Genomic DNA, 11704 nt, shown 5'->3' on the forward strand with positions numbered 1-11704 from the left:
GAATAGAATAGAAACAATATTTTTCTGATTGTTTGGAGTGGAATAGATCTGCACAAGAAGAAAGTGAAACTAAGTGTGAGGAGGAAGGGGCTGACAGTCTACGTTTCTTAAAATATATATATTTTGTTTAGCCAAATTAGTTACCAAACATGGATGTTTAAGCAAATCACATATGCTGGAATGTTATTGTTTCAGTTGAATAAATCTATTTAAATTGTTATTAAGGTAATGATTATTTAGTTGTCCAAATATGAATGATTAACCTATTAAACTGGGGATAAAAAAACTAATATGGAAAGTTGTTATTCTAAAAATCTTCATCTACTTGCATATTAAAGTTATACCGGCAAGAATTAGTCTTTATGTAGAAAACTAGGATTTAAATCAAGCCTTACCGACTAGTGATTTAAATCATGATTTAAATTGTGATTTAAATCAGTTTGATTTAAATCAAATCCACCCTGGTCAGGACTACAACAGCAATAGCCGCAATCGGGTACTCTGCCTAAGATGTATTGTCATCACCCCTCCTTTCCACTACATCCAATCAGAGATTGCCTGTATTCACTAAAAAAAAATGCAAGACGCTCTACGAATGGCAGCTTTTGCAAAGCGATTTACCCCCTTTGGGTAGCTGCTCAGCACAGGACCTAGAAGATCGCTGCTATAGTCTCTAAAGTAGGAGTACAGTTATTGCCAGATTCCCCAGCACCCGAAACCCCCCCCCCCCCCCCGGTATGAGATATGCATTCAATGTGCAATAAATATCATACCTAGAGTTCAGCTTTAAGGGCTGCTGGATGGGCATGTTTACATTAAGTTCCAAAGCAACTGGAGGCCACTAAGCCATTGACACCATATTTAGCACAATTGTTTGTGTAGAACCTGACCTCACCTCCCCGAAGCAGGGTCTCACCTTCATATAACATTGGAATTCCTCCATCTCCCCCACTAGGATCTCCATATCGAGATATAACTTTAGACGGTGATCCACTAGCCGGAAATCCAGAGTCTGGTGTGGGCTGAGGGAATCTAGGGAGACACACAGGGAAGTGAGAAAGTATCCAGTACACAAATAAATACAATATTACTACTTTCCCAAGCAAGCAAGACTTGCAATAATGACAGTGACAATGACAATAAAAACAGGCAGAAATATAGATAGGCCAAACACAAACACAGAAAACCACCACAACCAATTAAAAATCCCCCCTCACCTAGTCAACTATAATAAACTGAAATTTCATTTCTACAAGAGACCACCATACAGGTGGCAGAAACCCAGACTCACTAGACTGGTACAGCAATTGCTCCAGCTGCAGAAATCACTAAAGTAAATGTATGTTTAGCTGCACACTCATCAGTCTGGCCTGGAGTTAAACGTTTAATATTCGGTGCATTCTGGAATCCATAAAAGAATCCTCTCATGAAGTCCACAGAAAATGTGCTCAGCAGTCGAAGCACATCACATATTTTTCCTATTTAGGAGCTTCAAACTGGTGTCTTCAGGTCACAAACAGCCCTCTCTTTCCGTGTTTGCAACCCTTAGTTGGTCATTACATCATAAATTTATTTATTTCAGGTACTTCTATAGCGCCATCAATTTTATGCAGCGCTTTACACATATATATTGTACATTCACATCAGTCCCTAACCCTCAAGGGGCGTACAATCTAAGGTAAATGATTGAACACAATGATTAGTGCTAGCGGTTATAGCCGCTGGCAATAATCGCATGCTGGTTGCACCCAAGTCAATCAATGGGTCAACTTGGTACAATCAACCTGCCCACAGGTGGATCAAATCTCGGCCGGTCACTGCTGAAACAGCCAAGATTTGATCCATCTATGGCTGGCTTAAGTGTTGAATATGATGATAAAGTCATGCTGGATCAAAGGCTGGAATTTGACCATTATCACAATTACTTACCTGCGATGGGATGCTACACTTTTCACATCCTTACTGCTCTTGCACTGTTTTATATTCCCACAATAAAAAAACAAAACCCCTCTAAAGTTCGGTATAACTCACTTGGACTAACTTGCCAGTTGTCCTGGAGCACCATGCTATCATGCCTGGCTGGAGGGGTCGTAGTGAAAGATCTATAACTTCCAGTCAGGCCGGTAATGTTGGCATCTGATGTGGTTGTGCCATTCAATATGCTGTCAGTACCACCCAGACAGCTGCTGCTGCTGGTTTCTGAACTATCTCTGTCATCTCCACCCAGAAAGAACTTTTGTCCCTTGCTCTCAGTGCCTTCAGGTGGAGAGGACTGCGTTGGCGTGCTGGAGCTGCTGTTCTGGTCTACCGGGGCCAAGATGACGTGGAAGCTCCCGCAGGATGGGCAGCCAGTATGATCTGTAGATGCACAGAGAACAATGCAGTCAGTCTCATATAAAAATGACAGTTTTGCACAACCTGTAATTTCCAAGCCTGCAGATAAATGGCAGATTATGTTATTTTTTTACAAAGGCGGATCCATAGTCACATGTGATAGAAAGCTGGAACCATAGCAATTATATGACACAGTGATAGAAGATGAGAAATGTAAAGATCACAATGCACAGTATTATCTAGTGGATCATTGCTATTAATTACTGGTTCATCAGATGAATTCAGAACTGAACATACTTGCTTAGTGCAATGAAGCAACAGTGAATAACACATCTGTAAAAGCTGAGCATCCGGATCCAAACCTCTTCGCACTCTTATCTCCCTATCCTCATACAAATTAAAAAAAAAAAACCTTCAACATTTTTTAAATTAAAAGGATAAGTTCACCTTTGGTAAAATGTTACACCTGTATTTAGGGTGTAACATGTTACCAAAAAGCACCTGCCTGCACCCCATTGATCCCCCATGTGCCACCGATATGGCCGTGTCATTCATTTGCAATGATCCCTGAATGAATAATTACAACTACCATCTGCTACTGCAGCAGACAGTTTGTAGTTCTCAATAACCTGCAAGCATAAGCGCGCTCATAGTTCATCGAACTTCCTGCTCTCCAGTAACTGTCTGTCTGTATGGGAGGTACGGGCAGACAGCTATACTGAGATTCTGTAGGAGCCTGACATTGCACCCATGATCTGCTGATTGTGGGTGCAATGCTCTGTGGGTGGGCGCACAAAAAAAAAAAAAAAAATTATAAAAATGCATACTTTTTTTTTACCTGCAAATATATGTGGATTTATTATTGTTTTTTAAAAAGTGAACTAAAGCCTGGTACACACGATGAGAATATTGGACAAATGATCGTCTGTTTTAGTCTCATATTGAAAACTAAGATTACTAAAGTTCTGAAAATTCTCGTATGACAGAATACAACTTCGGAAGTGATGGAATATGTTGTATTGTAATGTATTCTTTCGTTTCTGAGCATGCGTGGTCTTGTTCTTCAAATTATTTCAGACGAATACTGTACCGATTAAAGGAAAATCACACGATCTGGAATCATACGAAAAAATTTTTTGTGTTTATTCCTTCAAATCATTTTGGACGAAAACTGTGTACTAACAATCAGATTATTGTAAATTCCTGGTCGAAAATGGTATTTTTCATCTGATCATGTGTACTAAACTTTATACTTTAAGTCTTAATTTGAAATTATTCTGCATTTTCTGCCTTATGAAGTCTCTCTGTTCTTCCGGTAACTGTGCGGCGTCGGGGCACCTGGTGGAAAACCTACATCAATCAGCCATAACAATATGACCACTGAAAGGTAAACTGAATAATATTGATTAACAATGAACAAGGGCCAAACTAATGGCTAGATGACTGGGTCAGCTCTTGTGGGATGTTCGCGGTCTGCAGTGGTCAGGATCGACCAAAAGTGGTACAAGGAAGGAAACCCAGCAAACCAGTAACACTGCCATGAGTGGCTGTGGCTCACTGATGCACTTGGGGAGCTGGCCCATGTAGTCCAATGCAATGGAAGAGCTACTGTAGCTCAATTTGCTAAAAAATGCAATGTTGGTTCTGACAGAAAGGTGTCATACACAGTGCATCGCAGTTTATTTGTTCGGTGGGTGTCACCCAGACCAATCAAGCTGCCCATGTTGGCCCCTGCTGCAGCAATAAGAGTCTATAATGAGCACATGAGCTTCAGAACTCGACCATGGAGCAATGGAAGAAGGTGACTTCAGTGTGTTGACTGTCACCAAATTCTACAGATCCCAATCCAATCGAGCATCTGTGGGATGTGCTGGAAAAAAGTCTGATGCATGGAGGTACCACCTTGCAAATTACAGGACTTAAAAGTGTTTCTAAAGCCTAAACATTATTTACCCCTACTGAATACCTTACATTAAAAAAATGTTTAGATAGTATGCCTGCTCAGCCCCCCCCCTCCCACTTATACTTACCTGACCTCTCTCTTGATCCAGCGCTATGCCCATCTGTAGCAGCTCTCTTCCTCTTCGCCGGTCTCACAGGCTTGTCTCCTGCTGCTATTAGTTAAATCCTATGATGAGGGAGTGGGGGCGGGGCAGATCCACACTGTCTGTGACTATGGACACAGGCAGCATGGCTCAGGATCGAGCCCACAGGTGTGCCGTGATAGGATGCGACTTCATATGGTGGCATACCGAGAAGAGGAGGAGCCAGGAACGCTGGTGGGGGACCTAAGAAGAGGAGGGTTGGGGCTGCTCTGTGCAATTCCATTGAAGAAAGCATGCAAGTTTAAACCAGTTTGAAGTGATTGTAAATGCAATTTTTTTTTGTAATAACAAAGGATTTGCTAAAGACAGCTTGGTGCCAGATACCACGGCATACATTCAGAGGTCTAGTGGAGCCCATGCCTCAACGGGTCAGGGATGTTTTGGCAGAAAAAGGGGCACCTATTTAATATTAGGTAGGTGGTCATAATGTTATGGCTGATCGGGTGTATACTGGGACATATCTGATGTCTTTACTTGGGGGAAATAAAAACTATGATTCCCAATAATCAATTGGGAAACAGTGATATTGTAGGGGTGCATGTGGGCGGTACTAAGAGGTGTTCCTTACTTCCTAGTAAACATCCACATAGTCACCTCTACAACCCCAAGCTGCCAATTACTGCCTGTAGGCAGGTCACAAAGGGCTGCTGTACCTACCCACAGAAGGCAGCAAGATGCAAGTCTGTCACTGCTACCTTCTCAAAATTAAAGAGAAAGACCGGGAGCCTTCAGAGAGATCACAGCATCACCCAGTCACAGAAAACGAAACTTGCCCTGCACAGGCTTAAAGCATATTTCCACATTTGCAGTCAAACTTGGAAAAACCACACTATGTGTTTGTTATGTGTTCCCATTCACACAGCATGTGTAAACAGTTTAAAAAAAAAAAAAAAACGCTTATGTTTTTATTTATTTAGCAGAGGAAGGCGTCATGGCTGACAGCAAAGTTTTTGTGAACAATGTCAGAGTGAGTCTCTATAATAGAGCCCATACAGTTTTATCCGTCCAACCAGTAGGCTGCATGATGTGAGCAGATAGCACAGCGGTCCTATAATTACCTGAGTGATTATTGTGCAGACCATGCGACATCTTGTCCTGTGATTGCCCTTCTCCCTCGCAACTGAAAACAACGCCGCTGTCGTCCTGGTGGGTGAATTCACTTTTGCACTTGAGGCACTGCAGTTTGGGAGGACCTTCTTCCCCCTCAGCGATCAGTCTCAGATTCTCTTCTAGAATGGGATTCAACACATCCAGCAGTGTCTAGGGGAGCAAAAGTACAACATATGATTTAATGAAAACAATGCAAGTCTTAGAAAAGAACACACTTCCTGCATATATCCCATATAAAAGTCACTACGGGGTCCCCACACTTATAAACAGCCATATGTGTGGCTGAACTTCAAAATGAGGACCTGTGTTTGGCTAATACACCTACCCATCTTGCTGTATAGGCCTCAATCAGGAACATGCCTGTGTGGGTGTGTGTTTAAATTAACACGATCTACTATATTCCTGAATATTGCATTCACCTAGATGTCTATCTAAGAGTTTTGTTAAATTATTAACAACTTCAATGAGTGGGTTACACTTCGCATAACACCAAAGGCAAAGAAGATGACAAAAGGCTGGACATCAATGAAAACATTACATATTAATAGTTCTTTTAGAAAAATGTCAAATGTATAGTTCCTTGAAAAAAAAAAGTATCCATACCCCTTGAAATTTTCCACATTTTGTCATGTTACAACCAAAACGGTACATGTATTTTATTGGGATTTGATGTGATAGACCAACACAAAGTGGCACATAATTGTGAAGTGGAAGGAAAATGATAAATGGTTTTCAAAATTTTTTACAAATAAATATCTGAAATGTGTGGCATGCATTTGTATTCAGCCCCCTTTACTCTGATACCCCTAACTAAAATCTAGTAGAACCAATTGCCTTCAGAAGTCACCTAATTAGTAAACAGAGTCCACCTGTGTGTAATTTAATCTCAGTATAAATACAGCTGTTCTGTGAAGCCCTCAGAGGTTTTTTAGAGAACATTAGTGAACAAACGGCATCATGAAGGCCAAGGAACACACTAGACAGGTCAGGGATAAAATTGTGGAGAAGGTTAAAGCAGGGTTAGGTTATAAAAAAATATCCCAAGCTTGGAATATCTCACGGAGCACTGTTCAATCCATCATCCAAAAATGGAAAGAGTATGGTACAACTGCAAACCTACCAAGACATGGCCGTCCACCTAAACTGACAGGCCGGGCAAGAAGAGCATTAATCAGAGAAGCAGCCAAGAGGCAAATGGGAACTCTGGAGGAACTGCAGAGATCCACAGCTCAGGTGGGAGAATCTGTCCACAGGACAACTATTAGTCATGCACTCCACAAATCTGCCCTTTATGGAAGAAAGGGAGGGACCAAGAAGAAAGCCATTGTTGAAAGAAAGCCATAAGAAGTCCTGTTTGCAGTTTGTGAGAAGCCATGTGGGGGACACAGCAAACATGTGGAAGAAGGTGCTCTGGTCAGATGAGACCAAAATTTGAACTTTTTGGCTTAAAAGCAAAACGTTGTGCGTGGTGGAAAACTAACACTGTACATCACCCTGAACACATCCATTTCTTCAGCAGGGACAGGGAAGCTGGTCAAAGTTGATGGGAAGATGGATGGAGCCAAATACAGGGAAATCTTAGAAGAAAACCTGTTGAAGTCTGCAAAAGACCTGAGACTGGGGCGGAGGTTCACCTTCCAGCAGGACAACGACCCGAAACATCCAGCCAGACCTACAATGGAATGGTTTATATCAAACCATATTCATGTGTTAGAATGGCCCAGTCACAGTCCAGACCTAAATCCAATGGAGAATCTGTGGCAAGACTTGAAAATTGCTGTTCCCAGACGCTCTCCATCCAATCTGACAGCTTGAGCGATTCTGCAAAGAAGAATGGGCTGAAATGTCCATCTCTAGATGTGCAAACCTGGTAGAGACATCCCCAAAAAGACTTGCAGCTGGAATTGCAGCTAAAGAGGGTCCTACAAAGTATTGACTGCGGGGGCTGATTACAAACGCTGCCACACTTTTCAGATATTCGTAAAAAAATTTTAAAACCATTTATCATTTTTTTACTGAACAAGAAGAAAGTAAAATCAGGGCTTTTGCCCTGCTAGATAGGACTGTACAGTGTGACAGAGCTGTGGAAATCTTTGAACTGGATGGACAGGAATACAATTCTTTTTTCCTATATTTTTCCTTTACACTACCGGTCAAAAGTTTTAGGACACCCCTATTTTTCCAATTTTTATTGAAATTTAAACATTTCTAGTCCCATTATTAACCTGAAATGGTAAAAAAGGTAAGCAATCAACTGCCAAATGTTGGAAAAAAAAAAGGTTTATGTTAACAAAAACTGAAAAATAATATACATTGCAGAGTTGCACAAAAGGCCTTTTTTAGAGAAGAAGTAATGGGTTAACAACTCCCAGGTGTTCTGCAGCAATATAAAATTAGGCATTGAAAGTTTATGCCAACCATTCCAACAGGTATCCCAATGATGTTTGTTTTTATACAGACAGCTTGTAAGTAATCGGCAGTGTTGAAACAGACTGTGTTACTACACCAGCAATGGGCAAACTACGGCCCGCATACGGCCCGGCGGACCTTTTAATCCGGCCCGCGGAGCGCGATACTGTCAGGATGGCTGTCAGAATGTGTGTAGGCGGGGCAGCGTGACGAACGTGAGGGGAGCTAGGCTCCCCTCACAGTCCGCCCTGAAGACCGGAACGGCGCGGGAACACGGCGAGAGGAACGCGCGGAGCAAAGGTAAGTAAATTGACACAGGGGGGACTTGGGGACTTAATATGGGGGATGAATTAATATGGGGAATGAATTACTATAGGGGGGATGAATTACTATATGGGGGATGAATTACTATGGGGGAATATTACTATACTTACTATGGATGACACATACACATCATTCATCTACTCTTGGTCCGGCCCCCGGATCCAATATATGAACCCATTGCGGCCCTCAAGTCAAAAAGTTTGCCCACCCCTGTACTACACCCTCCTAAGCAATATTTGGACAGTATTGTACTGCAGGGAGTAATATTGCTCTCAAAATGGCAAGAAAAAGGCAATTAACAAAAGGAAGGCAGACAGACCGATATAAAACTCTTAAAAGTGCAGGTCTTTCCTTTACAGAAATTGCAATGAAAGCCAACGTGTCAGTGAGTACAGTTTCCTACACCATCAAAAGGCACTCGGAAACTGAAGGAAACTCTGACAGCAGGAGGTCTGGCAGACCCAAATCCAGAGCAGAATCAGTACACAAGTTTCTGAGAGTCAACAGCTTGCGTGACAAGCGGCTCAAAAGGACAGCAGCTTCAAGCACAGCTTTACACTGATCCAAGTAAGAAATCTTACTTTCAACTGCTCAGGTTTGACAGGTCAAGTCGATGTAAGAAAGCCATTGCTAAGATGACAAAATGAGAAAATGAGGCTTGCCTGGGCCATGAAGCACTGCCAGTGGACTAACGAAGACTAGAAGAAGGTCTTACAGACAAATGAATTAAAAATCCAGATCTTTGGTTCATCACACAGGGTTTTTGTACACCATGGAGTAGGTGAAAGGATGGTTCCTCGGTGTGACACCAACTGTCAAACATGGAGGTGGAAACATGATGGCCTGGGGCTCTTTTGCTGGAGTAAGTGGCATCCTGAACCAAAAGTACTACCACATTTTGCAGCGCCATGTGATACCCTCTGGAATACGCCTAGTTGGACAGGGGTTCTTCCTACTGCAAAATAATGACCCAAAACATACCTCCAGGCTGTGTCAGAACTACCTTAGAAGAAAAGAACAAGACAGTAGATTTCAAATCATGAAATGGCCAGCACAGTCTCACACTTCAACCCCATTGAGCTGGTTTAGAATGAACTGCACACAAATGTGAAAGCAAAGCAACCTACAAGTGCAATACATTTGTGGGAACTCCTGCAACAGTGTTGGGAAGAACTTTGCAAACAATATTTGATGTTCGTTGTAGAAAAAATGCCACAAGTGTGATCGGCTGTAATATCTACTAAAGATAGCTTCTTTGATGACACAAATTTAAAATGACATTTTATTAACCATTTCCCTCTGGCCTATGTATATAAACTACGATTCCTCCTGCGCTCCAGGACCCAGGCCAGTGGCGAGTAGGTGAAATCAAACCCAAACGAAACGACCACCAGAGCATGAAAGGTCGTGCAGCTCCAAAGCAAGGCTGGGGAAGCCTGAACAATACTGCAAAGTGAAAAAAAAACAAGAAGCGCACCAACCTTGCGCATTACCTCAGTAACCAAAATTTATTAGTAAAGGAATGGTACTCACAAACAGCGAATAAAAACAGGCATGTAAGTCCTCCAAGGGACTTCAGAGACAAGAGGCCAGCGCGAATCCCATCATGGGGGTAGACAGTACAGCTGACGCATTTTGAAGGTTGTACCTTCTTCCTCAGAGTCCTCTCAGTACCTCTGACGCGTTTCGAAGGTCATACCTTCTTCCTCAGAGCTCTGATGAAGAAGGTACGACCTTCGAAACGCGTCAGCTGTACTGAGTGTCTACCCCCATGATGGGATTCGCGCTGGCCTCTTGTCTCTGAAGTCCCTTGGAGGACTTACATGCCGGTTTTTATTCGCTGTTTGTGAGTACCATTCCTTTACTAATAAATTTTGGTTACTGAGGTAATGCGCAAGGTTGGTGCGCTTCTTAGTTTTTTTTTTTCACTTTGCACTATGTATGTAAACGGCCGGACGGGAGCAGCGCAGGGGCGGGTGGCCTCCTCGCTCCCTGCTTGTGCGCGCTCCCTGGGAGCTCACAGCACCGTGATCCGGTGCCCGCTGCGTCCTCCAGACACAGTGGAACACCGATCATTGTACGGGACCTCAATGTGAGGTCCCGATCATGTAGTCAGTGATCACATGGCCAATCAGTGATCACATGGAGTAGTAAGCAAGATGTCACTTCCGACATCATTGCTTACTACGTGTGAAGGAAAGGGGTGAAAGTGTCCGGACTTGAAGTGGTTAAAGAAAACAATTCCATGATTTCTTTTTTATGTCTTTGTTCTAAGTTTTATTTTCAGAGTACACAGAGACATTAAACTACGTAAATTTGAATACAAACTGGAAAACCATTTGACCGGTAGTGTACATCAAGAAAATCAACATACTGCCTTTAGCAAACCTTCTAAAAATGTAGATATATTTTAAAACTGTTTTCAAGGCAAGGTTGTAAGGTCAGAATTTAGGAATATAAATTTTGCAGAGGATGACATGTCCGGACAGGTCATCGGGATAGAAGAATGTATGCCAGTAAAGAGGAATGTGCAGCTTTGAACTTCATATACTGCTGTGTCTATTCTTCCAGCGGAGGACGGACATGTAGCTGCTTGTGCGGCATAGTTTGGTGCCTCTACATCAAAGTACAAAGGTCACCAGCTTTCTTCTGCCAGCTGAACACAGCTTCACACTTCATAGATTTATTGAGTGACAACATCAAGTTTAAACAGGACTTATCTGGAGATCTTCATTGACTGGCCCAGATGTTTATTGTGTATTGGAGTGTAAGGAATTATGAAAATATGAACTGACAAAGGAGGACTGAGCCAGGAAATTGTGGAAGGTTAGGTCTGCAAAACACATGATTTAGTTCTTCTCCAAAAAAAATCCAAGTTTTGGAGAACATCATAAAGATAATGACAGCACGCAACTCCTATACCTAGACAGGATGGATTGTAGAACACTTTAGTGAAATGCAGACCAGTCTATACAAGTTTTACAGGGCACCATCTAGACGTGGTGAATACGACTTGATGACATTGAAACCGAGCATCAGAATGGAGAAGAAAGGGGATTTGAGTGACTTTGACGGTGGCATGGTTGTTGGTGCCAGACAGGCTGGTCTGCATATTTCAAAAACTGCTGATCTACTGGGATTTTCACAAACAACCATGCCGTGTTTTTTTTGCCTTCCTCTGAATCAACTGTGGGTATAGGATTATAACTTTTTTTTTTTCTATGGTTGGACTGGATGGACTTTTGTCTTTTTTCAGCCAGACTAATTATGTAACCATCTCTAGGGTTTAGAGAATGGTCCAAAAAAAGAGAAAATATCCAGAGAGCGGCAGTTGTGTGGTCAGAGAAGAACGGGCAGACTGGTTGGAGATGATAGAAAGGCAACAGTAACTCAAATAACCGCTCGTTACAACCAAGTTATGC

At 42.3% G+C, this 11704-nt stretch overlaps 1 protein-coding gene across 1 annotated transcript in view; it reads right to left on the reverse strand.

Moving 5' to 3' along the window:
• Window positions 1-11704, reverse strand: part of STK11IP (serine/threonine kinase 11 interacting protein) — a 74915-nt gene that overhangs the window by 21752 nt on the left and 41459 nt on the right. Inside the window, exons 17-19 of the mRNA XM_089660633.1 lie at window positions 5498-5699; window positions 2032-2358; window positions 917-1032 (exon numbers count right to left, since the gene is read on the reverse strand). Of these exons, the coding sequence (XP_089516759.1) occupies window positions 917-1032; window positions 2032-2358; window positions 5498-5699 (645 nt within the window). The remainder of the gene's footprint in view (window positions 1-916; window positions 1033-2031; window positions 2359-5497; window positions 5700-11704) is intronic.

Source organism: Staurois parvus, unplaced genomic scaffold (assembly GCF_062004578.1).
Source record: "Staurois parvus isolate SC_StPar_1 unplaced genomic scaffold, SC_StPar_1.0 ptg001255l, whole genome shotgun sequence".
Classification (NCBI taxonomy): Eukaryota; Metazoa; Chordata; class Amphibia; order Anura; family Ranidae; genus Staurois; species Staurois parvus.